The sequence below is a fragment of the Pipra filicauda genome, unplaced genomic scaffold, assembly GCF_003945595.2.
Source record: "Pipra filicauda isolate LSUMZ 115617 unplaced genomic scaffold, ASM394559v2 scaffold58_size5111680_pilon, whole genome shotgun sequence".
Lineage (NCBI taxonomy): Eukaryota > Metazoa > Chordata > Aves > Passeriformes > Pipridae > Pipra > Pipra filicauda.
The window spans coordinates 1,341,558-1,366,484 of NW_024104742.1; the positions used below are offsets into that span (position 1 = coordinate 1,341,558).

Here is a 24,927-nt window from a genome sequence, read left to right on the forward strand (position 1 = left end):
TTTCAGAAAGTCTTTTTCTTTTTTTCCTAACCCCCCATGAAGAGCTCAGGATACCAACCAGGTGGTAATGCAGCTATCATTTTGATTACAGCTTCATCCTTTAATCACACAACTCAGGCTGCAGAAAGCCTACTCTGATTGACATTATAAAGTTTTGGTGGCACTTCTGTCACATCATCTCTGGATGTCTGTTGTATTTCAGGGCTGTAAATCAAAGACTTGTATTCCCCTAGAGAATTTCTTTTCTTCTTTGTGATACTGGCAGATGCTGAAATTTTGGAAGCTGTTCCAGGTCACCTTTAGGGTAGCTCCTCAGCCCCATTTCCCAGCTGGAGCACACCCTCCTTTCCTTGTAAGTGGCTGCTTTTATGCCAGCAGTGCAGGATGCGGGGACTTCTGTAAAACCACAACCCAGCTGTGTTGCCTAAATGCTGACCATGTGGATGCAACACATTTGCCCTTTCGCCCTCACATCTGGCACACAATTTCCAGACAGTCCTAGATCTCACCAAAAACCACTTGGGCAGCATAACCAAATGTTGCATTTCCTCTTCCCTATCCTCTTTTAACGCCCTCTGGATACCTTTGCTGCCATCAACTCTGTGCTAGCGAGAGGAAGAGCATGAGCTCCTGAGATCACCGTTCCCAACACAAAGGTCCTTCGTTGTTCTCAGACAATCCAACACTAGGATTGTCCATCCAATCCCTCAGGATGAAACAGGACTGTCTGACTAAGTCCATCTTAACAGTGCCTTCAGAACTGCCCCGAGATGTCTCGTAATAGGGAAGGCAAAACACTACAAAACTACAAAATAGCATCTAAAATGCCTAAACACTACAAAATATCATCACCCTTGTCCGCTGCTGATGAACAACAGAAATATTAATACACTGTAGATAATCAAGACATGCTCTTCAAGGTTTATGTTGTTTTTACTTTATGATTAGTTATGTTCAAAGAAGTTAGCTCAAATTTACCACTTTCAGTATAGACCATACTATGATGTAAAATGTTAATTCAAATACTCTAGAACTTGGGTTGCAAAACACCAACAGTAAACTCTAACCTGTCTGCATGTAGGTATTAAAAAAAAAATTTAAAGGTAATTAATAACACTCAGTGCACTCTAAGACAAAGCCTGTTACATTAATGAAGAAACAGTAAGGACATATACTAATAATGAAATGAAAAATTATTAAAAATATAATCAAAATGTTACACTGCATTCCAAATTAAAAAAAGGATAATTTTGTAAAGGTTATCAAATTTATAGAGCAAAAATTATTTGAATATTTAGTGAAAAACAAATTCATTTCCTAGAAAACACCACTGCTCTATTTCTATGTTGATAAGCCATTCTATCCCTCCCATTGTGTACCTCTCCCCCCTCATCTCAGAAGTGAGAAACTATTTTGCACTCACTCAAAGGGAAAATATTTTTACAATTTTTTTTTTTAAATGAAGCTTAAGATGTTTCAGTGGTAAGACTGGAAAAAAAAAAAGTCAGGAATTTCTCTCAGGGCCCCTATTTGTATTGCATGCTTAAACAAACAAAAATATCTGTAACTCATAACACTACAGAGATTAGCGAAGTTGGCAGTGGTATAGGAGGACTTCCCATACACTAAAATAGCAACATGTTAGCCAAGAGAAGAGATTAGAAAATACTACTCCTGCCAGTCACTTAAAATTCTACCCATGTCCACATTGTCTAGAAAGGAGGGATGGATAAGGGTCATTTCAAAGGTACCAGATCAAACCACCTCGATTTCTGGAGGAAAAGGACAGTTTTTTCATCCCCACTGAAAGGGTCTGTACCACAACCCTCATGAACTGTAAAACCTGAGAGGCACCAGAAGCAGTTTTTCTGTCCAATTTTTTTTTTATCCTTTCAGTTCCTATTTCCTCCCATTGTACAAGTGGAAACGCAGATTGTTTGCTTTGCCTAATGTTTGTCTATGTCTGACTGCAGACCAGTGGGAAAAGAAAATGAAACAAAGGAGCAAATTCAAGTTCTTTCACAAACACATATTTGAGTATCTACATTTTTTTGCAATATCAGTATGTTCAGTTGATCAGAGATTACCATCCTCATGCAAAACATGAACCACTCAAGGCTACTGCATACTTGTATGAGACTGGACTAGAGACTGATCTTTTGGGATGTTGAAACCTGCTCCCAAACAGGTCATTCACACGATGATCAGCAAGATCAAGCAAAGCACTAAGCCCTTTGAAAATACCATGCTAGTCATAATATGAAGAGGTTTGTCCTCTACTTATTTGAAAAGGGTGGTGTCTGCAGCAGAATATCCTATGTAATCTGCTGCAGCTCCATACTCATTTGGAGGGAAGTACTCATTCCTGTGGCTTCTCCTTACTCAGCTAACATGCAAACTTGATGCTTTAGATATTCAACTGTTATTTAAAGTTTCTGAACAATGTCAACAATGTGCAAGAAGGAAAAGCAGGAACATTTCTCCTGGGGCAGGTAAAACCAGGGTAGGTCGTGGTGGGTGACAGCGGGAAATGGAGAGCTGCAGCACACAGTGCATCAGGCACCTCAGAAAAACAACCTTCAGGCTGCCACCACTGCCGTGCTCAGGGTCAGCCTGGCCGGGGATACACAGGATTACCAGAGGCATAGCTGCTCCTGGTGAAGGACCCACCAACTTTGATTTGGTCCAATCTGTACCTGGAGACACTTCAGGAGTGTCTGAGGTGACAACAAACACTGAAACTCCAGCTCTCCTCTATTCAAAAGTCATCCAGGTGCTTGAGTTTAGAGGGAACTGTAAGGCCCCTGAGCGAGAGCTGCTGCCAACAAGTAAAGAAAAGCAACATTTTGGGGCCATACATGGGTCAAGAAAGTAACTCAGACAGCAGCACAGTGAACGGGAGGAGAGGTCTGACAAGTAAGTTGTGCGGTTATCCCATTTTCCTCACACTCCATTTATTGGGCTATAAAACCTGCTTTCACTGAGCCTAAATTTCAGTATTTGCACAAGTAGCAGCTTTAACAGCCTTGCTATTCATCCTGGGCTTTGGCATTTGTCACACCTCCTCACATCTGCTGAAACACTGTTGAGTTTCCAGCTTCAGACACCCCATCACAGCTTGCTATCCCTGCCAGGGGACATGGAGGCTTTCCTCTTCCAGCGGGTGTTCTGCCTTGGAGATGCTGGGCTGGTGGGTCTGCAGGCAGCCACCAGCAGCAGGGGCCCCGGCTGCCCAGCACATGGCAGTGGGAATGTGGGGCCATGGGAATGGGGGGTGTTTACAGCCCTGCAGGTCCCATTGCTGCGGGCAGGAGGGTTGGAACAGCCCTGGCCCAGAGCCAGTCCCGCTCAGCACCTGGGGAGCTCAGCGGTGATTTACCACTGCAAAGGTCCACTGCAACGAAAGTCTATTCATCCAGAAAAAAAAAAAAAAAAAAAACAACTTCGGAAAAGCCTCAGCCTTTGGAAGGCTCTCATTCTGCACAACATGGGTTGTCAAGAAGCTAAGTCTGGGGAGAGGTACAAAGCCCTCCACCCCAGTGAATTTTCACTGCCTGACTCATATGCCTCTGTTTGCAGAAATACAGGGCACTAGAGAAAACCTGTACACAGCACAATTCTGCTGGATGAAGTCACAAGCAGTTAAATGTGTCCCGCCAGCCCCGTCCTGCTGAAAGGAAGTCAGGGCTGGACTGCTGGAGGTCAGCTGATGGGTGGCCGGACTTTCAGAGCAGGAATCCCTCAAAGGGAGGTTTTTTGGCTCACCATTGCTACAAAGCTCTGAAGGTCAAGCTGCACACAGCAATTACAAATCTCATGTTATGAGAGTCATCTGTTAACTTTTTCAGTAACGCAGCCTTCCCAGACTCATGCTAATGAAGAAGGGCTTTATTAGCCTTCTGTACCACGTAAACATAACCTTGTGTGCACAATAAGCTCTCAGCAATTATAGCACTGAATTTTTAAAAATCCTTCATTGTTGTGAACAATGTAACATAGTTGAATTTTCTCTTTTATATAATGCAGAACACAGACAAGGTTCTGCAAAGGTTAAAACTGTGTTCCTGGGTTTTTTAAAAAGGCTTTGAGGCAGGCAGGGTATACAGCTCGGACTACAAGTTACAGCCTAGACGATGACAGAGCTACAACCACCTCAGAGGTGATTTACTTTTTCATTCCAGTTCTGCTGGTGCTTTTCTCACACAGATTGCAATACCATGCAGGCCTACATCTCTGCAGACGACTGTGTGAGACAGTACACACAACACAGGACAGCCCAACCCTAACTCAGGGTCTCGGAGTCTTTCCTTCAGTGTTTCATGGCCAATACCCTCCCTATAACTCTGTTCACCTGAGGTGAATCCTGAAATCAAAAACACTGCTGACTATCACTGTCAAGTCAGAAGATCTGTGGTTTGCCTAGGAAAAGATCATATTTTTGCACATATACAAAAGTCTTCACAGAGCATTTAACTGAAGGAAAAAAGAGCATTTACTCTCAGTGCCTTTTCCTTTGGCTCTATTTGATGAATCCTCTCCAAAAATTAAGAGAGTTAATGGACACAATTAGTCTGTGAGAAAATACATCAGCCTCCAGATTTCTGAATGATCTCTGTAAGAGATGAAGTACATGGCACTGATCTCGCAGCAGCAGTCAATTCCCATTTCCTTCCAAAATACTATTGGCCAGATGGTCCACAAAACTCAAGGGAAAATTACTTAAGTGTTTGGAAAGGCTTTCAGTGTTAACTTGGTCTCCAAAATGAAACCAGACTACCCTTCTAATTATTCTTACAATACCTTGCTTTCCTAACAAAGTTAAAATGGAGCAGGACTTCCAAGTTCACTTTCCTAAAGAAAAAAAACTGAATTCATGAAGAGCCTTGGTGTTATTTTTTTCTAAACTGACCTAATCAGCTTTAAACAGCAGAAGCCTGGCTGGCAAAGATTCTCCTCTCAAGCCAGCTGTAGGTCAGATGTGCAGTAATAGTTCCTCAATAGCCACAAGCAGTTACTGTTCAATGCTGTATCTTCTGACTTTCTGTATTACTTGTAGGGATCGAAGTCAATCACAGCAGGAGGGAAATGAACAGTAAACTCTAGAGAGGAAGAAAAATTTCAAGAAAATGGCTAAACACATCACAGCTGAAGAACCGCAGAGCCTTAAGCAATGCAGACCAGAATAATTACCAGCTCAGATGAAGCAAAAACAGCAGCGAATCACTGGAAGAACTGGTCGCAGGAGGTACCAAGACCTTCCTGCAGTTAACCACTGAAAAGCTTTACCAGATTTTGAAACTCTCATCTCTGTCTCACCCTGTTTAAACAACCCAAGTTCATTTTGTACAGCGTAAGACAAAGTAGTGCCCTACATAGTAAACTGGGGGCGGGAGGTAAAACAAAGACAGAGCCCCAGCACAGGCTGGTACCCCCCTGCCCTCCTCAAATGCACTGCTGGCTACACCTCCGAGAGGTTCCCTGCAGGACTTCCCACCAACAGCAACTGATGGATTCTCCTGACACTTGGGTTCTTGCATGCAATTCTGGCTCCACTGATGTCGACTGGACTCTATGATCTTAGAGGTCTTTTCCAATCTTAATGATTCTATGTCCAAAGGAATTTCTGCTGTTGAGTTTATTGGATCTGAATTTGCCTCATAAAAGGTCAAATTTCTCAAACAAAAGAAATCCCACTTCACACTGAAAAAGAAAAGTGTATATTCAATGGTTTCTCTATTGGAGAAGGTGTGTTTGCATAGATCCTGTCACAGATTTGAGCCAGAGCTTGTGATGGAAGAAATTAACCTGAGCCATTGCTGCAGAGCCTCCATTTGTGTCACGGCTGCCACCCAAAGCTCACTGCCCATGGGAAACTGGTCTCTCCGTAAAACTACAGATGCAGGCCAGATGGAAACTGAGAACACTCATTATTCTGACTGATGACACATACATTCACATTGGCAGGCATATAGATTTGATTGGATCACTCTCATTCAGGATTTGTCAGCTGGTGTGTCACATGAAGCTTTCCCAGGCAGCAATGGCATCTCTGAACTTGTTCAACACCAAATGCAATGGGGCCCAAAGTACTATGAACAAAACTACAGGCACAGAAACATATATAGAAATATTCAAAACTGCAAAACTGAAATCCCCTGACTCAGCCCAGGGTACCTCAGGTATGAATGAACCTGCACCAGAACCCTTCTTGTGACTCAGTCTCAAACCCAGTTCTCGTTTTCCAAGGTCTGAACCCTATCTGCTTCCTTTACCTTGTAATGGTAATAGGCTGTACAACCAGCTGCATCACATCACAAAGCAGCTGTCAAGAAAGAACAAAACACAACAGCAAACAAGCCTAAAGATTCCACAAGGCATCTAGCTAATGCCAGCAGCTTCCTGGTTTACATGTATAATATAAGCTTTAAAAACTAGCATCTCTGCTTTTAACATGTTCTAGCTGTAGTCACTACAAAATTTACTCAAAAAGTTTAACCATCCACAAGTTTCAGAAGAACTTCCTTTTACATATTCCGTCATCCACATCCAGATGCCAAAATACACCACCAAGAGCTCACTGCTCCTTAGGATAAATCTGGTATTACGCATCAGAGAAAAATTTTGCAGGGTCAGCTAAAACTCTACAGCATTGCCAGTGAACATATTTAAATAACAGAAATTTAAATAACTAGGTCTCTATTTAAAACAAAACTGTCTTAAAAAAATAAATAAATGAAAGAGCATATGAAAACACCATACCAGAAAACCCAACTCCCAAGTGCTTTGCATTGCCTTCTAGTTTCTGAACCCTTGGGTTCAGGGGGGAAATAGGATTGCAGGGAATTGCAAGCCTTGCTCCATTATCAAAGACAGAAGCCACGTTTCTTAAGAAAACAGGGCATATGGGATTGTGCTCAAAGGGCACAGACAGCCATAGGCAGCAGCTCCTGTGCCACATCAGAAGGGTGGTGAAGGACTAAACGGGGGCCATGGGTGTGTGTGCTACATAAAAGGACTCAACAAAGCAATTGGGACTGCTGGGGTCAGATGTGGAGGACACAAAAAGGACAAATTTGCAAGCAACTGCATTTTATTAGTTTTACCACTTAATTCTTCCTCAAAACCCAAGAAGTTTAAACAATTTACCTTGATAAACAAAGCCATCTCTCATCAGCACTTACAGGTTTCTTTCCTCTACTCTTAACATTAACCTTACAAAAGTGTTTTCATCTTTGCACCACTCAGGCTTACAGAAGATACGTATTTTTGACACGTTTCTGCAAGAAACTACATTCAGTAACAGAAGGGTTACAGAAAAACAATTACCTAATAAGAAGGTGTTCTGAAATTAGTCACTGAGTCACCTTTAGGGACTGGCTCCCCTGCAACGATTTGGATTTGTCATTTACTCTGTAATCAAATGAGTGCAGGGTGAGCATAAAGCACCATCATGCCACTGTTAGCATTTTACATCTACTTTGAGTAGGTCAAACAAATGACATCATGTGCAAAGGACTGGAAAAAACGAGGTTTCAAATAATTATTTTTAAAGACCTGGTTTGCACGCAGTTTGACCCAGTTTAATTAGAAATGTATTTCCAGCTCAATTTTGTTAAGTGCAGACATGCTCACTGGCCTGAATCAGGTTTGTTCCTCATTTCCTTTTCACTGATACTGGACATCATTTTCCAAAATGCTCATCTTTTGCATAACTCCATCTCTGTCTACACACTTTCACAGTGTCTTTAATAGAAGAAGGAGATAAATGCTGAGTTTTTTTTAAATTTTTGTCTATTTCTGTCACTAGCTTTTTCTTCTCTTTGAAAGAATTTGTTTTAGAAAAGTCAGCAATTAAGACTGATCAAAAAGCTGACTGGAGTAAGTTTAATATTCATATGTATCAGGATTCAGTAAGAACATGGGTTTTATCACCAACTGGGACAGCAAATGCTGCACATAGCCAGGGGTGGGTCCAGCTTGTGGTTTTGCCCTTACTGTACCAATAAGTGAGAACATGCTTCTGTGGTAAGATAACAACCTCCTACCTGCTGAAGCTTCCTTTTGTTTTCACCAAGATTAAAAAAAAAAAAAAAAAAAAAAAAAAAAAAAGAGAAAAAAAGACAAGAATAGTAATGTAAGAAACTGTTTTATGTCAAACCTCATGAGAGCTGTGGTTCTGCTTCACCACTGGGTTCAGGCACACACCCTGTCACAGACCAACACCAGCATCCACAGACCCAGTCCAGAGCACACGAGCTGGAACTGTGAGACCTCAGAAGCACATCTGCAGAAATGCATGGCTGCACTGATGGCAAACAGTACAGGGGGGAATAATAATAATAAAAAAATCAAGATGCAAAGCCCTCTGAGTGGTCTCATGTACTGCAAACACTGCTTGCTAACCAAGGGTCCTTCAGGCAGCACTGATGCACAAACATGGATGTCCTCCTTGGCAGACAGGACATGAGCCAGGCGTGGTTTATCAGATCACAACCAACTCCTGAACAGAATTCTCCTGGAGAATTGCACAGTCAGCAGCCTGCCCTGGAGTGAGGAAAAATGCAGAGGCAGCCGCTTCCCCATTTCTCCTTCTGGTCATGCTCCCAATTTTATGAGAAGATTCCTGGGAATGAAAATGCATCATAAAGTCTCTGGGGACTTTTCATATCACGCAATGGCTATTGACAGTGAACAGCTTAGACAATAGGGCACTGTCTGATGACATTCATGCTACTTACTTGGCAATAAAGGAAGACAGAAAGGAAACAAAACCCACTGCTGGCATATGCTCCCCTAATCTGAAGGAACAACCCCTCCTGAAATCCAGGCAGCATTTACACACCACTAAGAACCACACTTCATAGAGCACAGTGTCATCTCCATCCCAAACTCCAGTGGGAACCTACAATCCCTGTCCAGCCCTGGTCCAGCTCAGCACTGACTCCACCACAAGGGCAGCAGAGGTGCCTGGAGCCTCCCAGTCAAGGCTGTCAGAGTTGGACTAGAAGGATACCTTTGTAGAACAAATAAACTATTTTAATATTAACAACATCAAAAGGGAGTGGTCTGCCAGAACTCAGTAATGTAAAGAATGCAGGATACAGCAACCACAAAAGCTCAGACAGCCAGGTTGTATTTAATGTACTCCCTACAACATTCAAACCCCACCTGCATGACAGGGCAAGTGCCATGCAGGCCTCGACCATCATCCAGGGCTGATAAGGTGATTTTCTTTTGCTCCTCATCAGAGAACTGAGACTTTGGCAGATGCCAGAAGCCAAATGATGTTATACAGCCTGACCAGGAACTTGCTGTGACTATTTGAACAGCTTCACGAATGCGCTTGGTGCTTTGCAAACAGAGGAAGAAACCTGATCATTCATGCAGTGTCTGTGTGTGCTGATTCCTGCGCCAACATGAAAATACTCTTAACTCCATCAGTGCAAGCCATGGATACAGGCCATGCAAAGTCTTCCATCAGGTGGGTACCTAGAGACCAACACAATGCAAAGAAAGGAAGAGAGGGTGAATCCCGAATCCTAACCTTTATTCTCCAACCTGTGGGATTCGGGACCTGAGTTTCCAGCCTTTGTTTTGCGACTTCCTCTATTCAAAACAGTTCTGACTGATAACTCTCAAGTGTCCAGAAGAAAGGAAAGTTAGTGCACCTCCTTATTCCTTCATCCTTTCTTCATTTTCAGGCAAACTTATGGAGAGCACGCTACAACACATGCAGCTTCTCCACGTGCAACCTCTTTTTCTGCCAAGGAAACCATCCCAACTGGGCATCCAGCAATCTGCTATGCCCTGTGCACGTGCACACCTACCCAGCAGCATGTGAGCCGGGGGCTCAACGCATTTGGGAAACGTCAGACCTACTTAGGCTGATCTGCACATGCACAAAAAGCCCAGTGTGCCCTGAGTGCACCACGCTCACTGGCACGTACCCCTTCCACGATGTCCAGGCCATCCCAGGATTCCCAACTGCTGGGTTCACTGGGCACACCCTGTGCCCCAACTGCTAATGTGCCTGCCTGCAAAAGTTGGCCACCTTCCACTGGGAGAGATGACCAAACGTATTCTAATGTCTCTGGAAACAAATCGCCCCTCATCAGAAGGGGATCCCACAGGACGAATGGTCTGGTGCACCCCAATCATGTACCGGCACTGCCTGTCCTCTTCTGCAGGTCAAAATGCACACACAGGGAAAACTGGAAGACTCCACCACAGTAATCTGATTTTCAAAGCAGGAAGGTTATGCTGGCTCACAATACCTAACTTCTACTAATAAAGGGCAATCAGATATCTACTGATATGATTTGGCTTCTGGGGGCAGAATGTTTGCAAGAAGCCTGTTACGATAAATATTTCATGCTAGACCGCAAAAAGCAAATATTAAAGCAAAAACATTTTTTGCTAGCTCTTTCCTTTTTCCATATAAAAAGACAACATTATGAACAATCTGTATAAATAATACATTTGAGAATCCATTATCTAAGTCATATGCATATTTATTTTATGTTGGTTTTGTTGCATATTTTAGTATAATTGTTCACAGGTTTAAAGCCAAGAGTAAAACAAAAGTAGACAAATCTACTACAGCAGAGATAATCAGTAAGCTAGTTACTCTTTTGTTACTTTTAAATACTGGGAAAAAGCCATGCTAAAATTCAGCATAATAAAGAAGAAATATATCTATATTTTACTGAACTTGAGGAATTTTCCTTTCAGAAGGCCATCACACATTTCTGTTATGCCCTTTTCCTCTAAATGTTTACACTTCTAACAAAAGAGATATAAGAAAAAATTGCATTAAAAAAGTTGATATCAGATGTAGCAACTGCACATTCGGAAAATAGAATTTAGTAAATTCCAGTAATCAGTAAACATCAACAAAACGTCAGTAGTTTCCAATCGGTCTCACTTTTGGTGGTAAACACTCCTCACAGAATGGAAAGTCAGAAGAACTCACATTATTACTCACATTTATTTTGTTAATGCCAAATTATTTCAGTATGATAGTACTTTTTTCCCCAAGTATGCAGTACTAAAGACAATCTATGAAATATTAAACATCCTGCTAAACTGAAATGCATGTTCCAATGAAGCAAATTAAATGCACTGTTTTGACGTTTCTAAAGCAAAGTTTGAAAATGAAAGCCAACTAATTTCTTGAAATTTTCCCACTAAGGGTTCTGTTGAACTCATGTTTGGATTCAAGTGAAACTGTTTGCCAACAGCATGTTGTTCAGTAAGTGGCTGCTAACCAATTCTCAGAAATCACCTCCACAAGCACACTGATTCCTCTCAACCAGAACCCTAAGATGCTTTACAAAAACAAGGGCTGGCTCCATTTTCACAGCTACACTCCTAAGGACAGCTCCATTTCCAGCAAATTCATGTGTTTTTTAGCAATGACAAGAAGCAGAGGAACGAAGAGTAGCAAGATCTCTTGAGCCACAGCTGCCCACCCCCTCTCCTACCTTCATGAAAAAGTATATTTCTTCTGTGCCAGGAGCACCTAAAGGCACTGCCACAGATCACATGCCAGCTGTTACACAGGAACTAGGAATATTATTTGTGCAGGACACTGAAAAGGTCACAGTTTGCTATAAAGTGTGTCTTCTGGATTGCTTGTTCTCTTAAGATGTCAGAAGTTACTAAAACTTCATATTTTCATGGGGAGGAAGAAGGGGATGGGAAAGAAACGACCTTTGAAAAGATGCTTCTAAAGCAAATCTTGAAAACCTTTCGGGAATCCCACAAAGTCAGTAAGTTGCAAGGGCAGACTTATAACACACAAGGGCTTTGAAAAATAATAAAGTATACTGCAAACAGCTGAAAAATAGTTTCTTCTTGAATTTTATTCCCAATATCCATATTCACAGGTCTGCACAGGCCAAGAAAATTACCGCTGGCCAGCAGCCTGAGAACAGCTGAATACCAGACAGGAGATGCATAATTTTATCACACTTATGAATTTTACAATAGAAATTGGATTAGAATCCAATAGAAATCCAATCCAATCAAACAGACTACGATCCAATAGAAACTGGATGCAATAGAATTGCAAACCACTTAATAGAAACTTCATTATGATGGGACAAGGAGCTGACTTGCATCTGTGCTTACTGCCCAAGGAACACCCTTCTTGTTCCAGCACTCCTCATCCCCAGCACCAACAGTCTGACTTGGCAGACTTCCGTGCAACCTTCAATCAGCCATAAATCAGTACATCGTTTGCAGGACAAGTTACCAGGCTCACAACTTCATCCAAATAACAAACAAAGCCAAATCTTTAATACTATTTACTTCTGTTTGCTTCAGAAAAGCAACACTGGACAAAGGGCTGGCTGCTGCCACCAGCTTGCTCCGGTCCTATCCCAAGCACTGCCTTAAGCTCAAGTACTGAGGACACACGAAACATTTCTGGCAAAAGCATAGTAGTGCTTTTAACTGCTCCCAGAGTAAAAATTACCTCTCTACAGCTGCAGCTCAACAGCTGCTCTTACAGCGTTATTTCATGGCATGCTTGCTCTCACACAGCCAGGCTGACTGAGAGGAGTTAATGCAAGCTCAACTCTGCAGTGAAGATACATAACTGAGGGCAAAATGAACTACAGATGCATTCTGCAGTTCAAGCAGCATCCTTTCTACCTGAAGGAGAAAAATCCACCAGAGAGACTGATCTAGTACCGGGGCAAACAGAAAAAGGTGAAAGGAGGAAAGTCAGAGGTAGGACAGAGTTCAACCAAGCCTGAGCTCACGGTCACAGCGCCAGTGCAGCAGACACCTTAGCAGGAGACTTCAGAGCTCAAGTTGCTGAAGTGAAACAGGAGCTAAAGTGAGCAGTCCCACTGTGCACAATCACTGGTCTGGGCATGCTGGAAATGCTGCGTGACATCCAACCCACGGAAAACAGACCTCAGTGGGAGAATTTGCCTCTCTGTGGACCAACATTTCTGCTGCTGGATCTTCCAGTGACACCTGTAACAAAGCACTACTGGTACAGGAGTACTGGAGACCACGCTCAACGCAGAGATAAAACTCTTCCTTCAGAACAGGGTCACAATATACATACTGCAAACTCAGACACGTGACGCTCTGGTCACTCTGATGGGTATCTTCACGCTGGCACGATCCTGGATGGTACTGAGCACTCAGGAGTACTGAAATCAATGTCACTAGTGAGGTGCTTCAAGCACAGCAAAGTGCTTGGGCAGGGAATTAAGAGCTTGAACTATTTCCTACTGTACTCACATTATCACCAGTGCATTTTTAGCATGTTCCCTTACCTTCAAAATAGCATGACCCAGTGCCAAAATCTGAGGTGTTATGCAACGTGAGCTCAAAATGCCACCAGTTTAGGATGAAAATGCTTTGTAGTCTCCCATGTGGACTTTCAGGTCCAAAACATGGAGGAGCTGCAAGCACTAGGCCTGCCAACAAATTATTTGCAAGTATTTTACTACTCTCTAATGGCTGATATGGCACATCTAATTATTGTACACTGCTCTGTTCAGTCAGAGCCTTTATTGTATAGAGGCACTCTACAGCTGAGAGGTTTTCTCACATCCTTACTCTTCTATTTTTGATAAACTAGTCTCACTCTTAAGAATCTTAATTGAGTTCCTCTGAAATATTCACTAACTAGAACCAGGACTTCACAATTTGCTAATTAATTTCGCATGTATGATCCATTATTTTAAATTCCAGTACTGAACACAGTTTGGCACTGCCATGCAAATAAGCAGGGAAGCCAAGATTTAGGAAAAAGAAAACAACCCCAAATGCCAAAAAACCCCAGCACTAAAATGCTCCTGGCTCTGATGACTGAATACATACCATATACTACTTATTTTATATATATATATATATCAATAAAAGTAATTTCCCCTACTTTTTTTTTCTATCCTCCAAGTTAATCATTCACAATCCAGTAGGTGTGTTCTCTCCACTGAGATTCATATGTCTTGTACTCAAATCAAGATTGGAAAAGACCTCTGGGAAAATACAGTCTCACCTTCTGTTGAAAGCAGGGCCTTAATTTAGGTTAACCCAAGACAATGTCTAAGAGTCTTTGATGTTTCCAACAAAGGTGACTCCACCACCACCTTAGGAAACTTATTTCAATTGTGACTTGTTCTCACAGTACAGAATTTTTTTTCTTACATCCAAATGGAATTTCTCTTGAGCAACCCACATTAGTCCTGTGCATCTTCTATACAAACCACTATTGAAGCATTTGAAGACTAACGAAACCGTCCCTGGCCTTCTCTTCCCTAGGTCGAAAAAGTCCATTTCCTTCAGCCTTTCCTTCTTCAACCCTCTAAATGTTTTAGTGGCCCTTTGTTTCATCCTCTCTGTTTCCCAAAGTCTCTCTGGAACTGGGAGAGCAAAGATGGGACACTGCATTCCAGGTGTGGCCTAACAAGAGCAGAGGAAATAATCACAACCCCTGATTTGCTTGCTGTGCTCTTGCTGACACAGTTCAAGGCATGGTTTGCCCTCCTTGCATCACGAGTGCACTGCCAGCTCCACATTTCTTCTGATAGGGAAGGAAAAGGAAAACGGTGGTGTGGAAGCCTTAAGAGACCTTTATGAGAGTGTATTTCAGAGTTGCAGACAACTTAGAGAAGAGGAAGAAACACACCTAGCAGTATGCACACTTCACAAGTGCTATTAAAAATCAGAGGCCTGAAGAAGTTAAGCACTGAAATGCCAACTCACATCTCTCCAGTGTATTAATGGTATTACAGCCATGCACGCTTCAGTTTTCAAGGCAATTTGTTCATAGGCACCACAGCATTTCAGAGCATTTTATTACAATGGTAGTAGCACATATTAAGCTCAGACTTATTCCTGAAAGAGATCCCTGTTGCCAGAAGTAGCAGAACATCTCCATTAGTTGCTTGCACTGGTGAACCAAGGATCTGCACAATAAGTTGTTGACTCCATCCTCTACACTGTGGCAACATGTCTTTATACACTGCTGCCTACTGTAACTAACTAGTTTTTCATGTGGACAAGATAATCAGCTATGCTACTAAACCCCCAAATAAAGAAAATGGATAGATGAACAAGCACTTGTATCGACTGGTAGTGAAACAGAAAGTAGAATTTTGTCATTTCTATATAGTACAACTGATTTCCCAACTTGACTCATCAAAATCTCAGTGCTTTGAAGACTGTGATTGGCTTGAAAACTGTAACTGACCACAAACGATAACAAAATAACCCAAGATTACATGACATTTTTAACGTCTTTGCGGTGGTTCAGAGACTCTGAAATTGCATTTCAACCCTGAGACACAAACTTCTGAAGGTGGTTACTCCTGACCCACCCACAGAAGGGACAGTTTTGAAATTTTCATCTTATACACATTCACCATCTGGATTACATTGAACATAACTGTAAAGTTTCTTACATTTATGCTTCCAGTCGCTGCCTGAGGTGTTACCATCAATTAAGGTTTTCAATGAAGTCCACAGACTACAACACTTCATAACTTAGCACGGTCCAATGATTCTTTCCAGGCAGTACCCAGTCTCAAAAAAAAACATGTTGCTTCCCCTCGCCACTCCCAACTTGGTCTCAAGTATTTCAGCCAGCCATTCAATGAAATGAATTATGAAGAACTTAGCAGACTTTCAAATTGTTTAGGATAAACTGAAAAGTCACATTTATGCTTTGCTACACTCCTGCCACTGTACATCAACAGTAAAGTAACTGATAACTCATGTCAGCAATCGAAGAACGATTCAACGCCAAGAAACAGCTGTGTTCAAAAAAAAACCCAACCAAAATCCCATACACTTCCTTACTCAGACCTGCTTCCTTTTTGTACACAAATTCTGATGTGACTGCATAGAAATAAAAATATTAGCTGTGCAGAGGCACTACAAGAAGGCAGGGTTGCTTCCACCCTTGCTAAGCCTCAGCAACAGCACTGCCTCTTCATCAGTGCTTCATCATTACCGGGAAACCACATTTTCCCCTTAGACTCTCACAGTCCCAAACCAGAGCACCTCTCTCAAGTTCTCTGTGCCCTCAGACTCCCTTAAAAATACAGCCATTTTGAACACACAGCAGCTGCAAATCTGTCAGGGTTTATCGTCAGCCTGCAAGATCATATGCTAAAAAACATCAGCCCCTGGAACTATCCAGAGACACTGACCTCTCCTTCCCTAGGCCACTCAAAATGCTGAGCCCAGGAGAGGGCTAATCCACATCATTAAAACAAAGGAAGACAAAAGCCCCGATCAGGTGCCTCTTGAAACCAGAAAGCAAGCAGATTGCACAGATGCTGTTGCTGACCTCATTTGGCCCATGAAAACTTTTTTAGAAGGAAGACGACTCTCAGAGCATGGCTGAATGAGTAGGATTAGGAGCAATTCCTCTTTATCTTGATAACTTAAAAAACAAAGCAGCTATAAACTCAGACTATCACAGCCTCTTCCAGAGCTCAAGAGGAATTGTGTGACCTAAACACTTCAAAAATGGCAACCACCTCAATTGGCTCCATGTCTCTCTTTCCCCCTTTAACAGTAGAAAGATGACCTTGCATTGAAAATCGTAAGACAGAAAATGCATTAACAGGCTCCTACAGAAGACACACCTCTGATCAAAGAATATGAAACTAACAGCTGAAATCTTCGAAAAAAATATTTCATTTCCCTCAAACTTACAGTTCAGTTATTACTAAATGCACAAGCACAGACGAAGATACAACTGTTCTACATCAAGGGTGATGCACATTCACTATCCAGCGCTTTAGACCCACAGAGTCCAACCATGGGAAGAAAACAAGGCATCCATACAGTTAAACTTCTGGGGGTAATGGGAGTAGGCAAAGAATTACTCAAATGACAACAGTGCCAGGTCTCAACAGCCACACCCTATATTGCAAGATACCCCCACAAGCACACTAAGAGCAGCCCACACAGCCAGGGGCGTTAGCTTCACGATGCTTTCAAAGGTTCCAGCTTTAACATCACACCATGTCACAATAGTAGCAACTACTAGGAAATAAAAAAAAAGGTGTTTATAAATCCCCTAGATAGTTTTCTGCAGTTTTACTGCCATCCCAAACAACAGCCATTTCAAGGTTTCCCAGGCAGCCTGTGAGACAGAGTTCCAAGGCAACTGGAACTTCCAGGGAGGAAGCAGATCCCAAGAACTGGCAGGTAACACCTTCAGCCATCTCACTTCCTCCCAGATGACACCAACACTTTGCTCTGCCCTGTCTTAAGGTCCTTAATGATCAGCAGCTCTAAAAAACCTCCAACATGCTGACTCTCATACTCTGGAGAGCAATCCCACATCCCCCCCGCAATCTCTGTGGTCCCTGGCCTCACGGGTTTCTGGGAGGATGGGCAGCCCTTGTGAAAAGTAGTGCATGGCATGTTCAGAAACTTCTCTTTCCTGTCTGCACTGCACTCAATGGAGGTGGTGCAGAGACTGGACACAATCTCCAGCTCTCCAAGGTTTGGGGAACAAAGGCATGAAAGAGACAATACTCATACTTCTCCAACCACCAGCAAACACACTATTTCCAACTGCCTTCAGCGACGACCCTCTGCCACCACCTTCCATGGCATTATTCTGAATCTCCTCTTACACAGTGCTGTTCTTCAGATTTCAGCACCTGGAAACCATCACTAGATGATGGTTAGCTCTGTCATTTCAAGAGGTAACGAAGACTAAGTCTCATGACTTCCGGGTACCACCTGATTTTTTTAATATCTAATTCATACTTTACAAAAGGCTGAAGTTGCCAGTACTGGCATATTTACATCCTACTACTTCATAAGTTGTCAAAAAACCTTCTCGCTTTTAGTCAATTATTATATGCAAATTCCAACTTTACAACATTCCTACACAGCTCTAACATTATCATGTGTATAATTTATACCTCTTCCATTTAATTTTAAAAGACACTGAACTGGAACTGGTCTGGAATAATTCAGTATGAATAATACTCTCCTTCAATAAAACTGCTAAACATTATTTTCCAAATCTAATGATGAATCCTCAAAATTTTATTTTCACTTTTATGGAGCTGCATATATTAAAATATGAATCATCTTCACAGCCAACAAAGTAATTTAGTAATTCTGGACATAGGTTATTTAGCCTGAAATAAGTTTTTCTTTGATTATGTGCAAACTCCTATGCGTAGTGTCTGAACATATGGAAGATTCTGACACCTCTGCAGAAAGAAACAAAACGTGCTCTAATGATATGAGTATGGGATGTGGATAACAGAGATTACTTTATAACTTATTTATGATCACAAGCCTATAATAGACAAACTACAAAATTATCCCAAAATTCCAGAAGTGAAAAAGAAAAGTGAATATCACAGCCCAACTTCTCATGGCCATTGCAGAAGCAGTTGTTCCACTGCAGCTGTTCTCCTTCAGAGAAAACAGACATTTGCTCTGGTTGCAAGGCCAGCACTAGGGAGATACCACGAAGCAAGATACCACCTGAGCACATTCAACTCAGCATCTTCTGCAGGAGGATTTCCAAACACACTGGAGCTTTGGACTGCGTGAAAACTGTTCGCAACAGAGACTGCCAGCAGTGTGGAGTGTGCTTTTTGTACCTGTTCAGCTCAGCTGTCATCATCTGTCTTCTTCAACTGCACAGCTCACTGCCATCCTCCTGCAAAGAGCAGCTCCATCCCCTCAGCAAGCCTCGACAGAACACCCCACATTCAGCGATCACACGTATTTACAGGAGCAAAGCCTTAGTTATGGGTGTGCTTGCATGGAGCCAGGGCTACACAGTCCACCATGCCTCCAGGGCATGATGCATGTGCACAAAGCTCCCCCTCAGAGCCCCCAGCCTTGTTACATCCTTTCTCTCAGTGCCTTGCTTAAATGTTCCAGCCAGTCCAAACGCAGAATGAGCCGAGACTCAAATCACTCGTTTCCCAGAGCTGTCAGACCCTGGTCTCTTGCATGCTCAGTGGAGAGCAGCCTTTAGGTGCAATTTTGAATTGTCATTGTCAATATTTCTTACACATTTTGGCAACTAACATTCTAGTGAGCTACACGACAGCTCAAAATATTTTCTTTTGCACCAGAGAAGTAAACTATGTTGCTCCTTCCTGTTTCTGCTATGATTAAGCAGCTGATTCACTCTCAACATCCTTAAAATATGACTGGACTGAAATTTTTCTTTCCCAATATAAAATAAATCCAGATACAAAAAGAAAGGCAACTATTTCATAGAACTTCAGGAGCTCTGGGATCTTTTTACAGACAGAAAATTGTGATTACACTGACAGCAGGACCCCTGAATGTTTCCTGGCTTCTAATCTGTCCATGTGAACCCCCAAGACTCTATTTTTAATTTAGTAAATTCAGTATCTGAATGACAACCTCAGAAACAACAAAGACTTAGCCACTGCAGAGTTACATGAGAAAGATCCTGCTTCTGACATAAAAAAAAAAAAGGTAGTATGGGAAAACACAAACTTCCCAGAACTGCTTCTGTAAAACATTTCCAGAACCTTTGAAAGAGTATCCATAGCTTGAAAGGGAAAGCAAAATGTAATTACAGCAGATCTGCCACCAGAGGATGGACCCCAAAATGTAGCATGTACTCAGTGCACAGGCACTGGAGAAAGAACTGTCCTGCATTGCTACACCAGGGCCCCTTCTGCATTCCTCTTGCAGTAGGGATCAAAGCACGAAGAGCCTGCACCAACACTGGGACTTGACACACAGGGATTTATCAGCAGTGGGACCTGAGGGAGAAGCAAGACCAGACAACTCACTCCAGTGCCACTACTCTTCTGGTGTACCTCCAAGGGTTCAGCAGCACGGGCTTTTCCTTCCTCTGTCTTCATTCTCCAAATGGGAACAACACAGACTCAGTTTCCTATTTAATCACATCTATTTCACCTTTTCAGGGAAGGCTTCACACTGAAAGAACACTTCTAGGCTAGTTCTTACAACTAAAGGAAGGTGTGCACTGCACAGTGTACACAGCACTATGTTATGGCAAACAACATTAATTGCTGTAGTCTCTGGACTGGGGGTTCTGCTTTGATATCCCAGCAAACACGATAATGATGGAAATCAAAGACACCATTGCCTGCTTGCAGGGCAAAGTTAATTGACGCATCTTGAAGAGCGCTGCTGTTTGAGTCTTGAGCTCCACTCAATCCAGGCCAAATTCAGCCATCACTGATGTGAATTTGTGCCAGACACCTATTTAATAATTTTGAAAATGAGAAAATAACTGCAGGACAGAAAAAAACACAGGGCATAGTCAGTACAAAAGCCAACACACTTATGTGACCTGCAGCAGCAGAGAGACATGAAAACAGGACAGAAGGAAGGGGCACAGAGTTTCATAGGTGACAACATTTTGCATTACACAGAAAAAAGACAGCAAGATAAACCAGGCTATTACTGGAACAATATTGTCCATCTTCTTAAATGGTGCTCATTCTGCCTTAGGAAATACAGCTTTATGAAGAACGGCATCATAATTTAAAGACGCATCCAAACCTTATAGACTTGTCCATATGTTCCATTTCCAACAACCTGCACCAGTTCAAATATTCCCGCAGGATCCTGCAAAAAGCAGAAGAAACATTTTTTGCATTAAAGCAATCACTTCATATAGGAGAGAAATTGTACACAATCAAAATGAAACGTCTGTGGTATATCTCCTAATGATCTGCATTACACACTGAAGGGGAAATTGCCAAACCACAGTATAAGAAATGCATTAATATTAAAGTTTTCAGTCAAGTTGCTCAAAACTCTATACACAAAATAACTCAGTGAAGATTTGCATGGCAATACAGCAGATACAACAAATAAATGAAGGTGTGTGAAAATACAAGAATTCAACTGCTGACTCAGTTTAGTAGTAGAATAAGGAAAAACCTTCAGGCTTCCTAAGCCGTCCCACACTGAGCTAGCCTGGAGGCTAAGATGCTGCCCTCTGCCATGAAACACTTGGCATCACCAATGTGTAACAAAGGAAAAAACCTAAACTAGAGAATTGAAAGAATTACTATATAAAGCATCTGAGCCCCGTTACCTTACAGAAGGGAAATGCACCATCCCAGGCAACCGTAACACCACAGGCAGGCTGAGAACGCTCAACCATCCTGCTCTGCAAACATAACAAAGTGAACTTGACTCATGTATTGACCTCTTGGCTTCGAACCCAAACTAGATTGCTGTTAATTTACATAAAAGATTCATGAAGTCAGATGATCAGTGTACCATTACATATGAACCAATTTCCACCCTCCTAGTATAGCATCAGTTGCTCAAAAACCAACCCCTGTAGCAGATGTCCTCCTCCAACAATGAGATGCTGCAGCCCCTCAGATACAGGCAGACCATCTTGTTGCAAGGCACGGGCAATGTTTGCTCCTGCATGACTGAGCACATTAAAAAATCCGGTGCTTCAGTTAAAACTCACTCAGAGATTTATATAAAACCATTAAGAACTCAAGAGACCAGTTTCTTCGTTTCTGGCTAAGCCATTTATCAGTCCACTCATTTCTTGCTATGGTATCATTGAGAGATTTATATAAAATATTATTAACTCCATGTGTCAGTTTTACCACATCTGTTTCAGCAATCTGTCATGTCAGTTGATGCTTACTGGTACTGCTGAGGAATGTGATACAGAAAAACAATCTCAGAAGTACAATTTCAGTGACCCTGTCGCAAAAAATCCTTTTTTAAAGGTATCCAGCTACTTCTCCACTCCATTTATATGTTCATCTTTTAATATAAGTAATACTTTCTTCATATCTGATAGGGAAACGTTTACCTCAACAAAATCCCAGTGGAAACATACAGGCTTTTTTTTCTGAGCAGATTTTGCCTTTACTGGCACAACTGTAATGATAAATGGCAATAGCTTTCAGTGCAACAGAGCCCAGATTTCCACAGCTGAAAGTACTAATGAGTTCAGTTGGTTTTGCCTTTAAGTTAAATGAGTTTTAATCTTACACTTCCAGGACTGTCAACCTCACAAGACTTTTTTAAAAAGCAATGCATAAACCAGATCGAGATCTGTTCTGTCTCTTATTTTTAAAACAAGTTAGTAAGGCATGGCCTTCTAGACTCAACCCTCAATTCCAAAGCCCTCACACTAAACAAAATCAATGGGAACCCTTGCATATGGAGTCAGGCATAGGCATAAGAATGCCTACGACACTGAGATCTCTGTGAAGTGCTTTGCTTTCTTCTCCTTTCTTCAATTTTCTTTTTCTAGTCTGGATATAAATGAGCCATAGACTTTGCTTCATTGGAGCAAAAGTCAGCAAATAATCCATCGCTACCTCTAAAGCAACAGGTGGGTGGTACAAACCTGTGCTTCATGTGGAACCTCCCCACAGAACTGTGCTGTGGGTTGCACGTGGTCCGTGCAGCGAAACTCAGAGCAGCTCTTTGAGGAACTCTTCCAGACAAGGCCTTCCACGCACAATATCTACTGTACTCTGTGGGAAGCACAAGCAGCACCCCGTTTCCCCACCTTTCCTGCAGAAAGCAGCACTGCTGAATTGAGAAGTGCTCACAGTGCACAGAAACCCAGAGGAACCTAAACTGCATTTTAAAACTCCAAGTTTGCAACTGTCCCTCTCACTTAAATGTGTGCTCTGTTCTCACTCTTCTTCTCTAAGCTTATTTATTATGCAAATATGGTAATCTAAGGTGCCTCAAAATCAGTTTCTCTTTCCCCCTCCAATCAATTTCATTCTGATTTAGCATCCTAATAGTTTGCTTCTAATGGTTGCTGACACTCTAGAAAAAACTCAAACAATTATCTAAATAAATATTAGCATCAACTTTAATACAGTGAAAATCCTACCATGCCCTTGCTAGCCAATTGAGCATTAAGATCTCAAGCCGCCTCAGTTCTGAGCGCAGCCAAAATACTTGGCCATCTCTCTTGTTTTAATCAGGACACCATAGTGAACCAAGCCTTGTTAAGAGTCATAAAGGATATTAATATGGGCTCTGACTTTGGTCCTTGGATTGCCCTTGTTTGCTTGGATACCACACAGCAAATGCTGGCATTTTTCACAATGGGCCAACTTCTTAATTATCTTGGAGTTAGGTATCATCTTTGATGTAGTGCTTCCTCTCAGCTACCATTTAAGCCCCATGGTCCAGCTAACCCTTCACCAGCCAGCACCTGCCAAATTGCTAGGTTCCCTTTGGCAGATGCCAAAATCCTGGCCTGAACATTCATCACTTTAAGGTTAATTACCGTAATACACTGTACCATATGGTGGCCGCCTTGCTTTCCTGCAAGTCATCTGCAGAGCACTCAGGAGGCAATAGCAAGACTGCTGACCCAGAGGCACCCAGGCCACATCCATCTCCTCCCCGCAGCAGAATGAAAAGCAACACAAACAGCAAGAGCTTGATCAAATTGCACTTTTCACATCTCTGCAGCCAAAGAAGATACAGGAGTTTGAAGCACAAGTTGTTCTACAGGACCTCTGCACCTCAGCATGTAATGCAGAGTTCAGGGGCTTTTTGGCCCTGCAGAACACCCTAACAAGATGCTCCAGCAACATTAGGAAACTACAGCCCCCCCTTCTTTCCAGCCCTGACAAGCACCCATTTGTAGAGGAGCAATACCAGCTCATGCACTTTGAAAATTACGCCAATCACAGTCATACCTCCCTGCAGCTGGTGAGAGCAGAACAGCACCAAGCAGCTCCCACTGAGCCCAGGAACACCTCAGACAAGGCAAAAGTAAGTATTTAAATAATTTCCACAGCTCAGCATCACCTGCCTCTCATTTCCCACCAAGCACAACCCCCAAAATAAGGCTGCTGAGTGCTTAAAAAGTTTCCTCCAAAAGGAGCCATTTGTCCCTTGTCCTGTCGAGGCCGAAACCTGCAATGCTCTCAGCCTTCAGAGGTTCTGAATCAGACAGTTCTGACACAAAGCCTGTTGTTTGCCTTGCAGCATTATTCTTTTTCAAACTTACATGATTTTCTTACTTATTTAAGGAGATGAGATTCATCTGTTAAAGCTCTAAAGAAGAACTTCCATTACTTTGCCTTACACCCCTGAGCAGAGCCAGGTTAAACTTCTGCTTGCCTAGCCAGAAGCCTTTTGCCATTCTCACAAACTTTACTGTCCCTGCTGCCTTTCCTCTTTTTGCCTCTGGTCTGGAACACCCTCCTCGCCATGTGATTATTGCAAAGGCTTCTCCCAGCCCTCTTTTTTTTTTTTTCCTGATATTTTTAGAAAGTAGCTGCTTTGGTTTCACTGTCTGGGGATGACTGTTTTTTGCCACAATTGAACTCTTCCCTCTTCTTCTGTTGAGAGTGCTCCTGCCTGGGTTGGAAGGGTTGCTAGGTGGTCAGCTTCTATGTAAAAAGGCAAAGTGGAACTCGGGGGCATCGTACCCAGCCCTGTCTGCGAATATGAAACACTGACAGCACGGCTTTTAACGTGGCCAAAGTTTGGATTACATTAAAAACCCCAAAACACAAGAGGATAACCATAAAAACTCATAGCAAACTAGGTGAATGCTGGCTTTTTTAATTTTGGGAGAACAAAAATAAAAAAAACCTAAACTTCGACCAAAAAAAGGCAAACCCCCACGCACACACTTCCTTCCAGAAGATCCTAATTCCTCAATCGTTTTCTCTCCACAGCATTCTCAACACCTTTAGGAACGTCAGCAGGAATTATTTATTGCCCTGGCAGGGGAACGCGCCTCTCCGGTGAAGCGCTCCCGGCCGGGCAGCGCAGCGCTCCCGCGGGACGATCGCTCCAGGAGGGAGCGCGACCTCCGGACCCCGCGAGCTGCGGGACCGGGGGAGCCCCGAGGCTGCTCCGCCCGGGGCTGCGCCCCCCGAGGAGCCCGCGACCCTCGGCCGCCGCTCGGGCATCTGCGCTCCCTGCGCGGGC

General features: G+C 42.6%; 1 protein-coding gene across 4 annotated transcripts in view; it reads right to left on the reverse strand.

Annotated features, from left to right (window-relative positions):
- NRK (Nik related kinase) overlaps positions 1-24,927 on the reverse strand; it is a 92,400-nt gene that overhangs the window by 67,143 nt on the left and 330 nt on the right. For all 4 annotated transcript variants that reach the window (XM_039387816.1, XM_039387813.1, XM_039387814.1 and 1 more), the window contains exon 2: positions 20,530-20,595. In XM_039387816.1, coding sequence (XP_039243750.1) covers positions 20,530-20,595 — 66 coding nt within the window. The remainder of the gene's footprint in view (positions 1-20,529; positions 20,596-24,927) is intronic.